The sequence below is a fragment of the Mchenga conophoros genome, linkage group LG3 (genome assembly GCF_057382185.1).
Source record: "Mchenga conophoros isolate Kocher_MC1m ecotype Shallow Benthic linkage group LG3, M_conophoros_male_GT1.1, whole genome shotgun sequence".
Taxonomy (NCBI): Eukaryota; Metazoa; Chordata; class Actinopteri; order Cichliformes; family Cichlidae; genus Mchenga; species Mchenga conophoros.
This window is the reverse complement of record NC_140528.1, coordinates 62,991,781-63,014,081: the sequence shown is the minus strand read 5'-3', so window position 1 is coordinate 63,014,081 and position 22,301 is coordinate 62,991,781. Positions and strand designations below refer to the sequence as shown.

General features: G+C 39.6%; 1 protein-coding gene and 1 pseudogene across 1 annotated transcript; one reads left to right on the top strand and one right to left on the bottom strand.

Annotated features, from left to right (window-relative positions):
- The first annotated feature begins 4,865 nt into the window (after positions 1–4,865).
- On the top strand, positions 4,866–18,103 carry LOC146579946 (interferon-induced very large GTPase 1-like). The gene is made up of 4 exons (XM_085266307.1): positions 4,866–4,989; positions 6,705–6,816; positions 6,931–7,158; positions 13,276–18,103. The coding sequence occupies exons 1-4, from the start codon at positions 4,987–4,989 to the stop codon at positions 17,982–17,984; spliced, it is 5,052 nt and encodes a 1,683-aa protein (XP_085122433.1). The 5' UTR covers positions 4,866–4,986; the 3' UTR covers positions 17,985–18,103.
- A 1,034-nt stretch (positions 18,104–19,137) lies between these two features.
- On the bottom strand, positions 19,138–19,822 carry LOC146579945 (E3 SUMO-protein ligase ZBED1-like; annotated as a pseudogene).
- Between the last annotated feature and the right edge of the window lie 2,479 nt (positions 19,823–22,301).

Sequence of the window (22,301 nt, the reverse complement as noted above, 5' to 3'; positions counted from 1 at the left end):
CTGAAATTGCCATCCTCTTCTGGATTCTCTTTGCCTGCCCTCCATCAGCTCAGCTCTCTTTCATATCTCTGGCTCCTGAAATTTAGTCACCACCGCTTACCTAGTTTCTCCTGTATTTCAGACACATTACCTGAGTGACTCACTGCCCCAGTTCCATGACAAGTCAGTCCCCATGTGTTCCCCATGTTATCTGACAAAGGCCCTCTGTATTTGGTTAAGTCACCCCAGTGACTTATTGACGTATTCCTTGTGTTATAATTGTTCTAACAGTAAAGATTTGTGAATCTCATTTCTGTCTATGCATTGGTATCTGCAGTTGGGTCCTACTTTCGTGGTGGCCTCCGGGCGTTTTGACACTGCTAGTCACAGCACACAGCTTTAGGCTTTGGGCTGGGGCAGTGGCTGTTCCAGCTCGGGAATCACAGGTGGTCCAGAGTTTACCAGCACAGACTCTATGGATGTCTGGGCAGAGTTACAGTCTCTGAGTCAGTTGGTGTTGGAACATTGCAAAAGGTTTCAAAAGAGTCTAGCTCTGAAGAGAAGTCTCTTAAAAAAAAGAAGCCAGCTCAAGTGCACAGCTGACAGTTTCAAGAGAGGCCAACACAGTCTCTAGCCTTGTCCAAATTCATAGGCTGCATCCTCCTGAGGACCCGGCCTTCGCGGTCTATGTGGGGCGGGTCCTCCGAAAGCCGGGTAGGCCGGAAGTGAGCACATGTGAAATTGCACGGTCTAGCCTTCAGATTTGGGTCACCAGCTGTCTCGGTGGAGTTTAATAAACTCGGCCATCTGCTCCTTGCTATCTAAAATATAACAGGACACTGGAGTAAATTCTCGATCATCTCATACTTCTGTTTAATCAGTTTTCTGTTTGACGTTTATTCAGCTGTAATCTTAGCCAAACTGATTTACTCACCAACAAGTAAAACACTGAAACAAGCCAAACAATAACATTTTAAGTTATCTAAGTGGCTTACATATCATGTTTAACCTGAGTAACGAAAGACTGCGGGGGTCTGAAAACAATGTGACGGGAGTTCACTGTTCTCGTCGGCTAGTTAGCCGGTCAGCTATCGATATGGTGGGTAACAAACATCTCCGAAAACGTTGGAGCATGAATTTGGACACCCCATCTGATAGGGCTGCCTCTGAAACATTATGAGTCTCAGAATGAGCTGGCAGGAAAAAAGAAATAGATTGTGGAAAGGAGAATGTGACAAAGCAAAGTAAGACTGAGACAATAAACAATCATACACAGGATAACAAGAAGGTGGAAACAGGTGGGAACACAGCTGGAGATAACCTAATGACTAAGGATTATGTAAAAGACACACAAGATAGGGAAGAACAGACAGCAAGAGAAAGAACGCAACAACAGAAACTCCAACTTGAGACAAAGACAGAAGGTTAAACACATAAGAAGACAGGCCACAGAGATCAGACAGACACGGGGACACAGCTGAAGAAACAGAAAAGAGTAACAGAAAATAACGAAATACCACATAGCCAAGACACAAAGATACATGGCCTCAACTAGAACATAATCAGAGAAGATGAACTTTACATCAGGTATGTTAAAAGCTTATAAATTTGTAACAAACAAGGGTTTCTTTTGTTTCATTCTCATTTTTGACCTTGATTATGATTCTGAATTTTATTGATTGATTTCTGTATAGAGATTTTCTTTCATCTGCAGAAAACATTTGTGCACTAAATCATCTGAGGCAGTTTGCTCTCAAAAACTTAACAGGAAGTCCCATGATCCTGAGTAAAAGTGAAAGTGTTCTAACGGTACGAAAAGGGGGAGGTCAGAACCTCCCCTGCACACACTGCATTTAAACAGACACTATAAAGAGATTTACATGTAAATACATATTGAAAGTGAAAATGAAAGTGTTCCTCTAATGGCATAAGGGGATTATCCTGTTATCTACAGCAGGAAACAGGAAAGCAATCATACTGCCAATGGTGCACAAGCTGGAAAAAAATTGATGACATTTTCAAACAATAAAAACTAAACTGAAGCAAGAAGTCCAGTCTGTAAACTAAATGAAACTAAAGAGAATTAAAAGCAATAGTTGCTTCTTTAAGAGGATTTTAACTGTTAAATGGAATTTCCCCACATAAGAGAGCACTAAGTGTGTGTGTTTGGTTGTGTGTGTGTGTATGTGGGATATAACCAGCTATTGTTATTCTCATATTTGAGCTTGGTTATAACCCTGAATTTTGTTTTTGAATTCCAAGATAATCTACATGTTAAACGATTAGTTTCATAGCTTTAACCATTCACTTTCTAAGAAATTGTCTTTAATCTGCAGAAAACATTGTTGCACTAATTTCCTGAGTAAAGGTGAAAGTGTTCAAAAGAAGCAGATCAGAATCCCCGCCTGCTGGTACTGTAACTTCTGCATGTGTGTCCACGGACATGGTGGACCGGCGTGTCTATTACATGCTTTTCTGTGATATTGGATTTCTTATTTTGAGCACAGAACGAACATGCAGCCTCAGCCTCAGACATCCTTAATGAGAGATGGCGACTGTTGGAGTGATTTTGTTAAAAGTTGTCATTGTTGTGCTTAAGTTGTAAACCTTGTCTTGAACTGCATGTTTAGATATTTCTATGTTCCTCCCTTACATGTAGGATGTTGGGGGAAGCTATTTAGCAATAGTTTCCAACTGCAGGTACACTTGCATGTAAGATTCTGGTTTCCTTATTTGGTAAGGAATGTTCACTTCCTGCCTTTATGGTTTCACCTATGCTTGAATATGGTGCACCGTTAAAGGAGTTGAGCCATATATGGGGTGAGGGGAGATGACCCTTTTTGTGACTAGGGATGTTGTTAAACGGTTGTAACCACATATAGCTAGCAGGAAGTCACGTATACAGAGACACACACACACACGCACTCACATGTTTACACATGCATGCACACACAGTGCCTTAGCTTTTACAACACACCATATGGGTTTTACAATGGGGGGTTGTGTAACTGTTTTCAATCAATAGAATGGCCTCAACTAGAACATAATCAGAGAAGATGAACTTTACATCAGGTATGTTAAAAGCTTATAAATTTGTAACAAACAAGGGTTTCTTTTGTTTCATTCTCATTTTTGACCTTGATTATGATTCTGAATTTTATTGATTAATTTCTGTATAGAGATTTTCTTTCATCTGCAGTAAACATTTGTGCACTAAATCATCTGAGGCAGTTTGCTCTCAAAAACTTAACAGGAAGTCCCATGATCCTGAGTAAAAGTGAAAGTGTTCTAACGGTACGAAAAGGGGGAGGTCAGAACCTCCCCTGCACACACTGGCTCAGAGATGGAGAGAAGGTGATTTTTACTACAGTAACAGGACAGCAGTCTTACTGAAAAGCAGGAAAGCATTTAAACAGACACTATAAAGAGATTTACATGTAAATACATATTGAAAGGCATTAAAAACTAGAAAAAAAAAATCAGATGTAAAGATGCTAAGTGAAAATGAAAGTGTTCCTCTAACGGCATAATAATAATAGATACTTTATTGATTCCCATGGGGAAATTACTTGTTTTTCTCTGCATTTGACCCATTCACTCAGTGAAGCAGTGGGCAGCCACTAAGCAGGCGCCCAGGGAGCAGTGTGTAGGGACAGTACCTTGCTCAGGGGTACCTCAGGGTAGCCGTTAGGAGATTCGAACCCCCGACCTTCCGATCATGGGGTGACCACTTTACCTACTGAGCTATCCCTGCCCAAGGGGATTATCCTGGACTCTGGCACCCTCGGAGGTGGTTTTAGAGGTGAAAAATTGATGGGAGAGGACTGGTTTCACATTGTGGGATCCAAATCTGTAGGTGATAGCTAGGTTAAATCTAGTGGTGAAATTGGCCCACCTGGCATAGCGAGCATTGAGCAGCATGGTTGGTTTCAGGTACACAAGGTGTTTAAAGGTTGCTCAGCTTCCTCCAGCAAATGTCTCCATTCTTTCAATGTCATAATTACATCCTGTGGGAGAGAGAGAGCAGGAGAGGAAGGCGGAGGGATACATTAAATCTTCTCTTTGAGAGCATGGCACCAACTCCTGAATCAAAGGCATCCACCTCCAAAATGAACTGCTGTGAAGGATCTTAACAAGTGCAGTGCATATTTTAGTTCTTAATTGCTGTTGTGTGTGTGTGGTTTTTTTAAATTTTAATTTTAATTTTTTACAAGAACTAGACCAATTTCAATATGTCCACTGGAATGGCCAGTAGTTGGGCTTTTGCACAGTGAAAAAGCTGCTCTACAGTTGGAGTTTCACTAAACTCCCGCTTCTTAAATTTCTAGTATAGCCAAGGAAAAAGAGGTGGCTACGACCAGTGCAAAGGTCCCGTTAAGCCAGCACAATATAAAAAATTCTCATGTGATAAGTTTTTAATATGTCTAATGTGTCTCTAAGTACATTAAAACTATCACACAAAACACAGGCCTACACCAAGCTAAGAGTGAGGAAAACTTTGACTGAAACACTTGACTGCAACCAGCACCATTTCTTCCAAATTATTTTAGAGTTCAGAACCACTGCAACCTCTATACACCTAATCATAAATAAGTAATCATAGTGTTACTTATTTTTATACTATTTAAATTTAACTTTTGAAGCACATTACACAGCTGCGCATCATTATTTTTGTGCTTGCATGTTTGTGTGGAACATAAAGCTATTGTCATAACATGTCATTCTCATGTTTACTCTTCACTGAAGGGGCAGTTACAATCCCCTCTGCACTACACTGCCTCAAGGAATGAAAGTAAGTGAGGCACTAAACCCCTTTACAAGAAATCACATGATCTTGACTGAAAATGAAAGTGTTCCATCTAACGGTATAAAGGGGTGGCCAGCATCCCCGCTGCACTACACTATTTGAAGAATTCAAAGGAAGTGACTTATCTACAGAAACAGGAAAACTGTCTTACTGCCTACAGTGCAGAAGCAGAAAGGTTAGACGGACAGATCTCTTCGGTAATGGTAAGTTGTTTAATGCTTTTTCCACCCCATTCTTTGTGGCCACACAGTCTGATTAATGGGTTGTGATTTAACCTTAAATCTAGTGGTGATAAGATTGCATTACGTGCATTTTTAGGTTGCAAATGATAACAGGTCACAAAGTCTGGTGTAGTGGGACAGATATTATAATGTGATTATCACTGTCTAGATCAGGGGTACATACATGAACCTTCAACATCAAAAGAGCTATTTTAGACCCTCCAGCCGAACACTGTGACAAAAAGAGCCATGCGTGCTTGTGTGTGTCTGTGGTTTGTGTGGTGCAGGTGGGGGCTAAGAAAATGATGCCATTCAGAGAGGATAATGCATATACTTATTACAAGAATAATAAGATGTCATAAAAAGAAGAAGAGCTTTTTAAGAACTGTTTAACAATCACTTGAATAGGAGAATAAACAACACGGGCATGTGCAGGCCTACTTTTAAATAAAAATGCGTACGATATGATCTACAAGCATAAACTAAGCTTTAGAAATGTATCCAATGATTTGTGTGTAACCTTTAAGGGCTCGTGAATGCTTCAATCCACACACAACTACAAAGCAATCTGACCACAAATAATTTTTACGTTCAGCTTCATGAATCCGATCACTTTGACTTTCAAATGTCTAAAGCTACATGTAACATGTCTCTTGCTCACTCACAAAACCCTAAATATGCGTGAATGAATCGCCTGATAACCACAGATCGTGTTGCTCGCCTACATGGGGTTTTGAGGCAAATTCAAGCCTTCCAGCTTCTGCATTCAAGTCTCAGCATGGAACAAATGTGTACAAATGTGTGTCATATCGTATCAATATGCAACCCTTCTGAGACATATTTCTATATGTCCATATCGAAAGCATAATTTTTCATTTTCAAATAAGAGTCGGGATCGGCAGATTATTAAAAAATATATTTAAATGTTTTTTTTTTCACGTCTAATTTTATTTTTCAAGTTTAGTTTTAGTTCATTTTCATGTAAATGGTTTTTTCTACCCTGTTTCATGGCTTCTTTTGGACAAAATGTCTTTAATCTGCTGAAAAGTTAATCTGCAGAGTTAAATTACTGTAAAATCTGTACAAGAAATCACACAAACCTGAGTAAAATTGAAAGTGTTAAACTAACACTTTGTACAGCACCTAAGATGCACTACACTGCTTTACAGAATGAAAGGAAATGAGGCACTAAACAACTTTACAAAAGGTCACATGATCCTGAGTGAAAACAAAAGTGTTCATCTAACAGTGTAAGAGGAGTGGTCAGAATTATCAACCTGTGACCTAGTTTGTCCTGGTGCCACGTGCATGTATGGAAAATGTTAAAACACTCTGTTTGTTATTGTATTGACACTTATATGGATCTTAGGGCATATTTTAGGGCATGGTGCTGTAAAGTATAAAAATCGTGCACAGTGTTTTGTTTATTTGCTTTCTATTGCTTAATTTTTAGAAAGCGCTCCAATTGTTTGTGAGATGAAAGGACAGGCAGAGAGTTTGTAGCCTTTTTCAAAATGTGAACTATTAAACAGTCATGGAGCATAAATAGTTGCTCCAATAGTTACTCCCTGATGGCAGATTCTATCAACAATGGAGGTAAAGTGTGTAAAACAGAGATATTGTTCTCTGGAGATATTGCATTTGCAAAAATATATTCATATGTGTTTTTTTTCTTGTTTTATCATCATTTGTAAAAGGAAAACAATGATGAAGATTTAGTTGTTGAGCTATACTGTGAGGAAGTAAACGACCCTCCGTCAGCACCATCTTCTGCCTGCAGACATGACTGTCAGCAGATTGTTGCAGGAGGTAAAAGTCAGCTTTATGCTTTTTATTGCTACAGCAGAAAGACATGAAATAATGTGAGGTCTGTACGTAAGACCATTATTAATATTATCAGTATAACTATTATTATCCCCACAGATACTTGTCGTGATGTAAAGACAACAGTGTTCAATATCAGCAGTGAGTTAGTGTATCAGCATTTGGACACTCCTGCTGGTGACAGTGAGAACTACACAGTGATTACATGCAGAGAGGAAGAAACTGAGCAAGATTCGATAGACATGAAGAGCTCAGAGTCCAACAACCTGAAAACAGAGGAAGAAAAGTCCAGCCATGCTCCTGAAGACATGAAGGATCAAATTAAAGGTCAGTCTGTTCTTACCCTACACACACAAGTAAATGTTAACACACACTAGAAAAATTGCATTTCCTGCTAAAATGCTGTGTGAATGCTGTAAGGCAGAAACTGTCTGCTGAAAACAGCTGAAAATAGCTGAAGAGGCTGAAATCACTAGTTGAAAAGTTGTTGAAATTGTAATAACTTTGCAGAAATCCAATAACTCAGAAGAAACTTATCAGAAATAGTACAACATAGCAGAAGTATTGTAATTCAGCAGAAATGTTAATATTTAGGACAAACATAACTTGGCAGAAAGACTGTAACAGTATAACTTAATATACAATAGTATAATAGTATAACTTAGTAGAATGTAAAATAGCTGGAGAAATACTATAATTTAGCAGAAAAGTACCAGAAATCTTGGAAAAGCAAAATGGCCAGCTGAAAAAAGCTCAAGTTTCCTCAGAACTACCTTTCAACTCAAAAATGGGAAAAAACTTTAGAAAAGCAAGAAGAAACAGCCAGGAGATAAGTTAAAATAAGGTAAAAATTACATTCTTAACAATGCTGACACACAGAAACGCAGAGACACATAACCCACGTCCAGCAAACAATGTGTACAAACATGGACGCAAACATAAACGCAGACAAACAAACGGACACACACGGACACACAGAGACACACACACAGGCACGCACACAAATACCTTTGCCAGTCCTTTGCCAGTCAATCAGTCTAAATATGCTCAATTTGAATACACCAACGTTTTCACATCCTTTCGTTTAGGAGATATGACAATTCGAAAATGCCCCCTGTTAGAGAATTACAGCTCTGATTTCAAGCAGCATCTCCATTGTGTTTCTATGGAGAGTTTTCAGACTTTGTGTTTGACAGAAATCTATAACTCTATAAATCTATAACTTTTTTTGGACATGAAGAATAGATTCAGAAAGGTCCAGTGAGCCACTGAAAGTTAAATGCATAGCAACCATAGCAACGCATGTATTTTCTGAAAAATCACAATGATGCCTAAAAACCTAAAGCGGGATTAGATGAAAACAGTAAAAGATATGAAAAAGGCGAATTACACACGAGTAACCAAATAATTTGAGAGCATTTTAAAGTCTGAATGTTGTTTCTACTAGTGATGGGATTTTCGGCTCTTTTTAGAGAACTGTCTCTTTCGGCTTGGCTCACTAAAAACAGCCGGCTCTTTCAGCTCCCAACCGGCTCTTCGGGTTGTTTTGTTGCTTTAACCCTTTAAGACCTACCATAGAACCAAGTCCGCCAGAGCTTATATTATATTTTTACATGCTGTAGTGCCATTTTTGGGAGCATTTCAAGTTGCTATACATCAATACAACCATTACAGCCTAAATTTTAATAATATGTATGCATTAAGTGCATAGTACACTCAACAAAAATATAAACGCAACACCTTTGTTACTGCTCCCATTCCCCATGGGATGGACGTAGAGACCTAAAATTCATTCCAGATACACAATATAACCATCCCTCCCAAACAGTGGTCACAAATCAGTCCAAATGTGTGGTAGTGGGCACATCTGCCATATTGAGATAATCCATCCCACCTCACAGGTGTGCCACATCAGGATGCTGATCTGACATCATGAGTAGTGCACAGGTGTACCTCAGACTGCCCACAACAAAAGGCCACCCTGGAATGTGCAGTTTTGTCTCACAGCAAAATGCCACAGATGCCACAAGCAATGAGGGAGCGTGCAATTGGCATGCTGACAGCAGGAATGTCAACCAGATCTGTCGCCCGTGCATTGAATGTTCATTTCTCAACCATAAGCCGTCTCCACAGGCGTTTCAGAGAATATGGCAGCACATCCAACCGGCCTCACAACCGCAGACCTCGTGTAACCACACCAGCCCAGGACCTCCACATCCAGCAGGTTCACCTCCAAGATCGTCTGAGACCAGCCACCCAGACAGCTGCTGGAACAATTGGTTTGCACAACCAAACAATTTCTGCACAAACTGTCAGAAACCGTCTCAGGGACACTCAACTGCATGCCCGTCGTCCTCATCGGGGTCTTGACCTGACTCCAGCTCGTCGCCGTAACAGACTTGTGTGGGCAAATGCTCACATTCGATGGCGTCTGGCACGTTGGAGAGGTGTGCGCTTCACGGATGAATCATGGTTCACATTGTTCAGGGCAGATGGTAGCTGAGAATGTCCCAGTTCTTGCATGGCCAGCATACTCACCGGACATGTCACCCATTGAGCATGTTCGGGATGTGCTTGACCGGCGTATACGACAGCGTGTACCAGTTCCCACGAATATCCAACAACCTCGCACAGCCATTGAAGTGGAGTGGACCAACATTCCACAGGCCACAATTGACAATCTGATAGACTCCATGCGACGATGTGTTGCACTGCATGAGGCAAATGGTGGTCACACCAGATACTGACCGGTTCTGGGTCCCCAGACCCCCAATAGCGCAAAAAACTGCACATTCCAGGGTGGCCTTTTGTTGTGGGCAGTCTGAGGTACACCTGTGCACTACTCATGATGTCAGATCAGAATCCTGATGTGGCACACCTGTGAGGTGGGATGGATTATCTCAATATAGCAGATGTGCCCACTACCACACATTTGGACTGATTTGTGACCACTGTTTGGGAGGGATGGTTATATTGTGTATCTGGAATGAATTTTAGGTCTCTACGTCCATCCCATGGGGAATGGGAGCAGTAACAAAGGTGTTGCGTTTATATTTTTGTTGAGTGTATATTCAAATAATTAAAAAAAACCTTCATTTACCTGTTACTACCACACACCCAATCCGATTGTTGGTACTTCCTGGCTTCAGTGTTGCCAACTTAGCGACTTTGTCGCTATATTTAGCGAGTTTTCAGACCCCTTAGCGACTTTTTCTCTAAAAAAAGTCGCTAAAAAAAGACGTGAAAGCGCGTATCGCTTTTACTCTCAACAAGCAGCAGGTGCTGTAACGCAGTCAGTTCTTCTTTTACTCTTTTACTCTTATGCTGTTTTGTGGATCACAAGGTTTAAAACTACTTATAAACACACACACACAAAGTAACTCCACCAGAGTGCCTATTTCGGGTCACTTTTGCCGGTCCAAGCCCGGGTAAAGGAGCAGGGTTGGAATTGTGACATTAAAAAAAACAATAATTGCTAAAAGAAATTTAATTTGTACTTCTAAATAAACTCTAAATGCATTTAGGACGTTTTTTACTCACTTCCACAATGTTATTTCTCTCTCCAACAACATAAGTTACAATTAGATTAGCATGACCAATTATGCAAATTAGGCGATGATGTCATTTAGCGACTTCTAGCGACTTTTAGGACAACCAACAGCGATTTTCCTTACTGAGGAGTTGGCAACACTGCCTGGCTTGTGTAGTCACTAGGTAACAAAAGCTCAACAGTTTGTACGTGCTCCGGAGTTTGTACGTGTTTTGGAGTGTGTACGTGCTTTGTCTCTAGGGGCCACTGTAAATATACTTTTATTTATTCACTCCACATAAAATGTAATAAATAAATTATAAAATACAGAAACCAACTATTTACATTTCATACATTTCTACTTTTAACTACTTAAATTTTCAGCTTTTTCCTTTTAAACAAATTTAAAGTGAAACAACACAAAACACTGCAAACCACAACACAATAAAATATAAATTAAAATATGGGGAAAAAAAGGGGGGGGGGGGGGGGGGGGAAGAACGCCCAGATCTTTAATTAAGGGAAAGGTTGGCATTTAGAAATATTAATATCACACTCAACTGACTGCATTTTATCTTCCCATTGCACTGATGGGTGGACAGTTCTTAGGTGCCTGTGCATGTTGTTTGTGGAGCCAATGGGACCAAAAATTCATAAAAAGCTTAATATTTTAAAAAGTATAAAAGCAATAAGTACCAAAAGATAAAGCCATAAAGAGGAGAAATAGCAGAATATTGTAAAATTTGAATGGTAAAAATAACACAAAAATTGTGGAACTAGTTAACCTGTTAAGCTCCTAGTGGTTTTCTGATCCCTGCGATCTCCTCCCTTTTAAACCCATCTTTGGGTGCGTGGGTGCTTAAGAGCTTAAAGGTCAAAAAGCATATGGAAGAAACGAGAACTAGAAAATGCATGTTCTGAAGAAACTGCAGTGTGGATGCTGATAGCTGAATGTTATAATCTGAAATGAAATAATTGCTGAATGTTAAGTTAAAAATGTTGAATGAGCTGGAAAATACAGAATTTTTCACCTGAAAACAAAAGTGCAGAACTGGTGAAAGCTGACGTTCACACTGAAGAAGAAATTTAAAAAAAGCTGAATGTGTTTAAAATGGAGATCAGAAAAAGCTGAGCAATGAGAAAAGAAAATTTTGAGTCAGAAAACATCTGAATAAATATTAAATGTTCATGTTCTTTGAATCACTGAATATCTAAAATGTGATCCCTCCACTTGGATCCACACAGTTTAAAAAGTTTAAATGTCTGAGCTTTGAAAGACACGGTGTTGGAAAGAGAACAACAATGGCTACGTTTTGAGGGTAAAATAATGGCTGTAGAGCAAACACTGCGGACACAGCAGCAGTTGAAAGAGAAGTGTTTAAGATGAATCTTGGCAGAGTGAGAGCAGTGTTGCCAACTCCCCAGTAAGGAAAATCGCTATTGGCTGTCCTAAAAGTCGCTAGAGGTCGCTAGATGACATCATCACCTAATTTGCATAATTGGTCATGCTAACGTAATTTTAACCTACGCTGTTGGAGAGAGAAATATAATCGTGGAAGAGACATAAAGTGAGCAAAAAGCGTCCTAAAGACATTTAGAATTTATTTAGAAGTACAAATTAAATATATTTTAGCAATTATTGTTTTTTAATGTCACAATTCCAACCCTACTAATTTATCCTGGCTTCGACCGGCAAAAGTGACCCGAAATAGGCACTCTGGTGGAGTTACTTTGTGTGTGTGTGTGTTTATAAGTAGTTTTAAACCTCGTGATCCACAAAACAGCATAAGAGTAAAAGATGAACTGACTGCGTTACAGTCAGTGCTGGAGCAGCGGCTTCGCTCATGCGCGGTTCATTTGCAGTTTGGATGCATAGGTGTGAACATCTCCTGCAGCAGGGGGAGGACTATCCTCCGCCCGTGAGCACTTTAGCACGGGTGAGGTGCCCACGGCGACATCGCTGCTTGTTGAGAGTAAGAGCAACACGCCCTTTCACGTCAAAAAGTCGTCATAAATAAGTCTCCAATAACACCAGAAAAAGTCGCAAGATTTGTCGCTAGTCGCTTTTTAGAAAAAAAAGTCGCTAAGGGGGTCTGAAAACTCGCTAAATATAGCAACAAAGTCGCTAAGTTGGCAACACTGAGTGAGAGACAGAAGCAGGCAGGTGTGAGCCTGGTTGCTATAGAGACTGCACCCAGTGGCACCATACACACGCACACAGAAATGCGCCCCACTTCTGCTGCTTAAAATGAACAGAAAAGTCAGCCCGAAACAAATCATTCCCAAAAGAAAACGACAACTTGTATTGACAAAATTCTTTCACCGTGAGTGGCAGCAATGTCTAGTCTACTGAATTCCCAGTTTTCATGCCTGTGGAGTTTATTATATGGACGTGGTGACAGTGTAAAGACAGCCTTCTGATTTTCAAACGAACTTTCTGAGCCATTTTAACATTAGAGTCTATGGAGGAGTTGGAGGGAGGAGGCTGTGCATCGGTGACATTTATGACAGAACCATAACACCTATTACAATAATAAACACATTGGATGAAAGAGGACAGCGATGGCTACGTTTTGAGGGTAATATCATACCTGTAGAGCAAAACGCTGTGGACACAGCAGCAGTTTAAAGAAAAGATTTTAAGATAAATTTGTTATAGAAGATTAGAAGAACAATACTGAAGAACAAAACCGTGGATGGTGATTAAGCATCCACAGTATTGTAAAGGACAAAGAATAAAGAGAAACAGGAACTCAATAGTGTGAATGCCTCAGCATACACACAATAAAGTATAAAGAATAAAGAGAAACAGAAACTCAATAGTGTGAATGCCTTACAGCATTCAAAAAATTTAAAAAAAGATGGCATACTGGATAAAAACAGGATGTAATAACTTTTAACTCCCACATCCACAGTGAAACATCTGGAGAGCTTATTGGAAGAACTGGGCTTGAAGCAGTACTACAGAGGGAAGCTATCGCTCAGCAGAATACTTGAGATTGGCATGAGGACCACCACTGATGAACCTGCCAAGTGTAAATCTGACCTACCATGGTATTTTCTAAAGAAACTAATGATGTTTAATGTCACTGCTAGGAATGTGAAATGCACATTACAGTGTGAGTCAAACAGTGATGATGAATCAGGGAGTAAAAAGTTCAGTCTTAAAAGTCTGGTCTGCAGTCCAAACACAGATGACATGGTGAACCCCCTCGACGTAATCACTGCTCTCTTTCTGTGTTCTGATGGTTTTCTACGGCAGGAAATGGCACTAAAAATGTCCATGTGTCAGTTCTCTGTTCCTCTGCTGCTTCCCAATTGTGACACAGGACAGTGCACACTCATGCTGTGGGCCATGAGAGACATTGTTAAAAAGTACAGACCTCAGTCTCTTTCACAGTCAAAGGGCTTCATTGAAGAAAGAATCGTTCTCTCTGAACTTCCAATGGTCTCTTTTGTCAGACTGGGTGAGTGCTCTTTGTCCAAGTCAGAGATTCTCAATAAACTTCTGAGCAATGATCAGCAATACCACGACACCTTTGTTCACCACAACATGGAGTGTGGTGACAGTCCAAGAAGAATTTCCAATGGACTGACTGAAATTACTTGGTATCTTCCTGGTGGAAACAAAAACATTGATATTTTCAGTCAGCCAGTGGCAGTAGCTAACCTTCGTGGGGAGATTGCTTCATTTGAAACACAATACTCCTTTTTGTGTCAGACATCTGCAGCAGTTTTTGTCTTCTTTGACCATTTGGATTCTGAGTCTGAGTCTGTGATCAATCTGCTTAAAAGCCAAAACCACAAAGCACAGATCTTCTTGGTCGGCAACTATGAGAGCAAGCGCTTCAATTTAGATGCTTTAGAAAAAGTGGCATCTGAGTTGGGCTTGAATAAAAACAACATCATTATTAAGACAAAGCAGAAAAATGACGCAAATTTTGTAAAAGATTTGAAGAAAACAGTTAGTAATGTGGTTGAGAAATCAGAGGTGAAGATGAAAATAGAGGAGATGGTGGACGTTGCTCATGAACTGGGAATACTGGTTGATGAAGACTCTCCAGAGTGCCAGACTGCAAAAGAAAATGCAAAAACCATCACGGCAGGAATTCAAGACATTTATAAATACAAAGAAGATGAGCTTCCCCGACAAGGACAAATATGGAAAACATTGACCTCGTTAGAGAAGGAAGAGTTTCGACTTCGACATGTTGGATCTAAAAATGTAGAAAATTACAAAAGTGATCTTCAGAAACAGAAAGAAGAACTGCGGCAAAAACAGAACTCTTATGAGATATCAACAGCTATGACAAACTTCATCACAGGGATATCAAGCCCAGGAACAGAGAGGTTTTATTTCCTGAAATGGATGAGAATGAACCTCGATAATGTGTCTCGTATAAAACTGTGTGAACTCAGGGAGAAATATAAAGAAAAAAGCAAGAACTCTGAGAACAAAGAGGAGATCAAAGAAATTGATAAACAAATTTCCAACAGCTCACTGGGGATTGAACACTTCTTCCGTGAAATGGGTCAGATCTATGAAGCTTCACTGTCTCTCCCCAAAACAGACCCATCACGTCAACAGTTGCACCATCTGCCCAAACTGTGTGCAGAGTTGTTGCTTGATGGATTTCCTCTTGAGCTCGTAGATGGAGATGCATCCAACATCCCTCTCAGATGGGTGAGTGATGTTCTCTCTCAGCTCAGTGACCTGGTGTCTCCAAAGAAAAAAGGAAAGAAGAGGAAGATATTGGTAGTCACAGTTCTTGGAGTTCAGAGCACAGGAAAGTCCACTCTCCTTAACACCATGTTTGGAGTGCAGTTTGCAGTCAGCAGTGGTCGATGTACTCGAGGTGCCTTTATGTTGCTCATCAAAATCAATGAAAACTTCAAAAACATCCTAAAATGTGACTTCTTGGTGATCATTGACACTGAGGGCTTAAAGTCACCAGAACTTGCACAACTGGACAACAGCTATGAGCACGACAATGAACTTGCTACACTTGTTGTGGGGCTGAGTGATGTCACCATAGTCAACATTGCAATGGAGAATTTAATTGAAATGAAAGACATCCTACAAATAGTTGTGCATGCTTTTCTCAGGATGAAGGAGGTGGGCAAAAAGCCTAAATGTCAGTTTGTTCACCAGAATGTGTCGGATGTTTCAGCCCATGAGAAGAACTTACGAGACAGGAAACTGCTCCTGGATCAGTTGAATGAGATGACTCAGGCAGCAGCCAAAATGGAAAAGAAAGAGGAGAACAAGAGCTTCACTGATGTGATGGAGTACAGTCCAGACACTGGGAACTGGTACATTCCTGGACTGTGGAATGGAAACCCACCAATGGCACCAGTTAATGCAGGATACAGTGAGGCTGTATATGAGCTCAAGAAAAACATCATCCAACTATTGAGAAACTGTGAGTCATCTGCTAATGATATCATGGAGTTTAAAGAGTGGGTGAAAAGCCTGTGGAATGCAGTAAAGCATGAAAACTTCATCTTCAGCTTCAGAAACAGCCTCGTAGCTGATGCATACATGAAGCTCTGCACAGAGTTCAACAAATGGGAGTGGGAGTTCAGAAAAGACATGTACACCTGGGTAAGAAATGCAGAAACTAAAATTCACAATTTTGGTACCATTGCAGCAAAATCTGAAACATCTGACATGAGAGAATTTCTCAGATCTTTGAAAAGTGAAGCCTCCAAAGTGCTGTCTGCATGGGAGACAAAGATTCTGGACAATCTGACACAATATTTCGAGCAAACAGAGGGTCATGTGTATCTGGTTGAAGGATACAAAGAGGAGTTCTCAAACAGTGCAAAGGTCCTTCGTCGTGAAATAGAAACTGGTGCAATGTATCAGCTTGAAGCAGCAGCAGGAATCAGACAGGGAATGACAGAAATTGATCAAATCAAAGACAATCATAGAAAAGCGATTGAAAAAGAAGTGCGTGCATTAATTGATAAATGTCGAAAGAAAAAAGTCCAAATGACAGACGCAGAGTTGGACAAAGAGTTTGAGAAGATGTGGAAGGAAACTTTAGAAAAACTGTCTTTCTCTGAACAAAAAACCTCGAATGTCACAGACAGAGTGTCCTATTGTCTGAGAGAAAATCTGAAACACAGGGGGGGGCGTGCAAATGAGTTATTAAGTGAAAAGAGTCTGAAAAGTTGTGGAAACGAGTCATTCAAATATACAGCTGAAGGATGGTTCAACAAATTTAAACACACAGCAAACAAGTTACTTGCCCGTCAGGATCACATAATGGCTGCACAACATCTGGCTGACAGAATTATAGACATTTGCACAGAGTTTGTGAATAAACGAGTGAAAAGCAAAAACAATTACCATGACACTTACATCCAGGAGATCCTCCACATGATTGATGTGACTCTCCAAAACAATCAAGATGTCAAGATAAATACTGAGTTTGAAGTTTCTCTAAAACAGCACATCTGTGGATTTGCAGCCAGAGAGTTTCAGAAAATGCACGAAGATTTCTTAGAAGAAAATGATCCGTACAGATGTCTGATTAAAAACAAGGAAAGGTTTCATGAGGACTTCAAAGATGTGTTTCATGAACGAGACCAGTGTCAGAAGAAGGCAGAAGAATTCACAAATCGATGTTTGAAGCCTGCTGTTGAAGACTTTGTTAATCGCTCCCTGGGTCCTGATATCATTGATGAAATGAGGAAACTCGAGCAGTTCAGCACAAGAATGTCCTTCCAGTATTCAATTTTACTGGATTTGCTCTCCAAGGATGATTTTCAAAACTATGTGAGCTACATTCGCTCATATGAGAAGTATGTAAAGACATGGATACTTGAACAGATAAAGAAGCGCTTCTCAAATGAGTCGACAGTTTTTGAGTTTGAGGAGCGACATTTACGGTCATGTATTGACAGCATAAATTCTGCCATTGAAAAGGCCAAAACCAGAGAGCGTGATGACTTCAAGGCTTTTGTTGAAGACATTTGTAAAGAACTTGGTGATAAACTGGTCATTTCCCAGGATGCTCTTGGTGCTTTCATGATACTGAACAATGCTGACAAGGAACAGTTTGCTGGCTGTCTCACAACATCTGTGAGTGACTTAGAAAAAGCTCTTAGAAATGAGTCTAAAGTTTCTACCTTTGAAATGAAACTACAACATCTCTGTGTAGAGCCTCAGGATGAGCTTTTCAAGCAGCTGATTGGTTGTGGCAAACAGTGTCCATTCTGTGCAGCTCCCTGTGAGGCAGGAGGAAAAGCCCATACTGAGCACTTTGTTTCACTGCATAGGCCACAGGGTCTGGGTAGATACAGGAACTCTGCAACAGGTATACTTGTCACTGAGTTATGCTCGTCCGATGTGAAAAGTCAAAAAACATTTAGCTGCAGTGAAACAAAATATGTACCGCACCCTTATAAGGATTACAAACACATTTTTAAAGACTGGAAAATTCAACCAGACGAGAGCCTGGAGGCATCAGACTACTGGAAATATGTTATGACAAAATACAACAATAGATTTGCCAAAGAATATCAAGCAGTACCTGCTGTCATTCCAGAAGCTTGGAAAAAAATAAACAAAGAACAGGCAGAAAAAAGTCTCAAAGAATCATTTTACATCAAGTAACTTTCCAATTCAGGGTTGTGGGGATGACTAGAACCTTACAGGAGAAAATAGCACAGATATAGTATTTGTAGTATGTGTGTGTGTGTGGTGGAGGTGTGTGCGTGTGTGTGTGTGTGTGTGTGTGTGGGGGGGGGGGGGGGGGGGTTCATTCATGGCACTATAGTAGACACTGGGAAAATGCATGTAATCGTTGAATAATTATTTTCTTTAAATTATTAAATAGATGTGATATATATATATATAACATATATATACATATATGTTATTGATTGATTTTGTTTTTTGCCAGAGATTCACAATTTTGTTTTGAATGACTTAAATAGAAAAGGAAATTAAAAAAAAGAGACTCTATAATTTTTACTTCTGTGAGGATTATGGTTCAAATTTTTAATTGTTTAGTGTTTAGATCATGTTAATATAAAAATTTTCTTTATTCTTTTGAGTATGTGACTTTGTTTTGCAGAATTTAGAATGAGCTTTTCTTTTACTGACATATCTGATCTTACACAAACTTTTTAAATGACTTACGGGATTCATTTTCTATCTGATGAGAGCAACAAATTGAGTTACCGGTATGTCTATTTGTCACAGTTTTTGAGTCTTTGCCATTGTAAAGTGTTAAGTAACGGGACACAGGATCTTAGTCATGTGTATGTGTTGTTTTGAATTGTATGAGTTTTAATGTGTTGGCGTTAAATAAACTAAATTCATCCCCAAATATATGACAATGAAGCTTCCAATGTGTGTGTCCACATACATCTGGACTAGTAAACACTGGTCACAGTTCAGGTCAGAACCTTCCCTTACAGACTGATCGACACTAAAACTGAATGGTAAAATACCCCCAGCAACAAATTCCTGTACTATAGAGGGCCAGATGTGACAAAATGAAATAATTAAATATGCCATTAATTAATTATATAAATGTTTCAATAATTAATTAAATGCTAATTTATTTCATTTAAAACATTGAATAAATCATTTACTTGTTTTCAGTTTTATTTATTAAATTCATTATGTAGTTAATTCATTATTGAGACATTTATGAATTATTTAATTATGTATTTATTTAATTCATTTTGGCACTTCAGCACTAACTGGCTCTCTTTCCTCATTCAAACGCTGCAGCATGGTGTATGTGCCATTCCACCTCCTACAGGAGCTTTAGATGTGGTCTGCCCATCTGCTGCTGCATTTGGCAGAGCTTCTTTGCTGTTGTGCTAGACCAGAAATGGCTTACTATCTTCTGAGCCTTACCTCTGAGCTCCTCAAGTCCAGGTGTGTTATCAATTGATTTTCTGACAATTAGCTTCAAAGTATGGTCAATGGACTTTGTGTGGCACACTTTCAATATTTTCCAACATGAAATCATGTTTGGTGCTGCATCTGTGACAAAGCATCTGACCTTATTTTGGATGCCCCACTCCTCCATCAAAGCCTTCTTCACCTCAGCAATATTTTCTGCTGTATGTGTCTTAGGAAAATGTCCCACTCCTAGCAACACTGTGGACAGTGTATCCTGTTCATTAACAAAATGACAGGTCACAGCCAAGAACCCATCCATATGAATGGATGTCCACATGTCACTGGTGAGACTAACAGCTGTAGCCTTCTCCAGTTCTCTCTTCGCCTTCTTCTTTTCCTCCTTGAACTTTTCCACCACCATTTCCTTTAGAGCTTTTCTGGTGGCTGTTGTGTAGGCTGTGTCCAAGACACCAACAAAGTCTCTGAAAGCAGCATCTGCAATTATGGAAAAAGGGTTGCAAGTCCTTCACAATCATGTTCACCAAAGCAGCATCGACCAGTTGCTGTCTGGTCTGAGTGGGCTCTATGTTCATGCTCCCTTCAATAGAAGAAAACTTTTGAATAGGAGTATAAAAATGTGCTTAAGTGTCTTGTGCAAGTTGATTAGTCTTTTATGCCGTTATTTCCTGCTAGTTCTTTTTTTTTTATTATTCATGTTTTGGATGGACAGAAACATATAAGCATATACAACAGGAGTAATAATATTGTTAGTTCTCTGTCCATTTCTCAGTATCAACAAACAAATAAGAGCTAACAATAGCTAAAGAAAACCAAAAGAAAAAATGTCTTCCTGACATTTCCAGCAGGTGTTAGTGTCAGCAAGCTTCAACCTGACTAGCTTACTGGGAGTCCAGTAATTTCTGTGAAGCAACTTGTATTGGATAAACTGTGCTTCACGTGAACAAACATACCATGATGAAACCAGCTTCTTTCCCTTGGATGCCCCTCTGTTGGTCTTCCTTGGTTTCCTGTGTTCTGGGGGCCTCTGGATGTCTGGAGCCTGGATCTCCTCCATACCTGCTTCATGCCCTGGAGGACGGGGCTGTGGCCCCCCCACACCCTCTAGCAGATCATTGCATGAAGGAACCTTTTAAAAACAAGCGCGCTTATGCTCACAGGTGTACACACGGGTGATCACACACACAAACTACACCCCTTTTTGGCTCCTACCTCAAAGCACACTGTGTTCTGTTGATCTTACGTGCTGCACAATAATGTTTAATATTTAGTATTTACTGTCATATTCCCATATATCATTGTGATGTTGTTTATTCTATTGCTCTCATTTTCTTTGCTTGTTTTCTTTTTTCTTTCTCAACAGGTGATGCAGGTGATCGATATATGTATTTTTTTTCTCTGCTTATTCTGTTGGTTTTTGTTTTTTGCCCTTTATCCCCGTCCCTCTTCTCAGCTGTTTTTCTTTCCCTCTTTCTTCAATAAAAGGTGAATCAAATAGACCATTATGTCAAGGCTGGGGTGGTCCATTTGGTAAAGTAAATCTGTTGGGCATCTTTCTTCACCTTTAGATAATAATTCTAATGGCAAAAGAGCCAAACAGGACAGGCAAAAAAAACCCCCCAAACAAACAAACAAACAAACAAAAAAACACTCCACAAATCCTGTGAATGATTCATTTCCTCATAAACCATCTAGTCTTTGAGTGATGATGTATGAACCCTGCTTCTGGGTCCAAACTACTCTGCGTTTATTGAGGCTGTTGTGTTTTTAACATATTTTAATTAGAAGTGTGAATTTAAAGCATTTAAAAAAGTGCATTTAAGCGCAACTTTTGTCAATGCACAATTTACTGGCATACTGACTGCAGGACTGATCGGAGGCAAATTTCATTTCAAAAGACTACCCAAAGGAGGACTTGATAAAAGCGTGGTTTTATGCAAACAAAAATCTGCATACCACCGAAGCACTTCAACCTTATGCTACCATCTAAATGCAAAAGATGTTGCAGCGAGCACAGAAACTGTGGGAGCTGTTAGAGCTAGCAGTCCGAGTACCAACAAAAGGTGTCGGCAGCCCAAACTTGATGAAATGACTGGCTTCAGGACCACAATTAGTAAGTCAACATCAGACAAACTGACAAATGGACTGCAGAGCACTATCAGTGGTAGAAGAAGAAGGTTATTAGAAATGTGATAGTCAGGTGATTCATCTTTCCAACTGCCATGTCGAAAGACTATTTCAAGTAAAATTCAACAGCTTTATGACACTAAAAAGCAAGCCAAATTGGATGCATTACAGAAAATCCTGCTAATATGGAGGAACAAACAAACAGGAGCAAACAAGACTGGAGCAACAGAAAGATCCACTCATACAGGATGTTTCCACTCGGTGAAATTCAACGATGAATATAGTTTCTTGCCTACTAAAGAATCAAGAGGCTTTTTTTTGCTGCTTTAGATAAACAAAAGCACAAACGAGTCATTTTTACTCCATCAGAGCTGATAAAACTCCAAAAGCTGGTGACTGTAGTTGAGCCATGCAGGTAAATAAAACAATTTTTTAACATGTTGTTACTGTTTCTTCAAAAAGCTCTATAGTTGACAGTTATTGTGGAGATTAATAATTACTTTCTTGAACTGTCTACTACAGGTTTGTGACTGAGCTTCTTGGAGGTGAGACATATGTCTCATCTTCAGTGGTTTTACCTCCTTTCTGCCACCTGCATCACACCATGGAGGTCAAATAATCATTTTACATCAAGTAACTTTCCAATTCAGGGTTTGGGGATGACTGGAACCTTACATGAAAAAATATTACAGATATTGTTTTGTGGAGGTCAAAGGTCAAAGCTATTCTTAGTAAACAGAGACGTAACCAGTTTGGCTTTCAATAAAACAAAAAAAAAGTGCTGATTACCTTCAACGTGTGTGTGTGTGTGGGTGGGGGTGGGGCGGATAGACACTGGAAGATGCATGTAAACATTGAATTATTATTTACTTTAATTATTGACTTTTATTGATCGATTGATTTTTTCTATATATTCACATTTTCTTT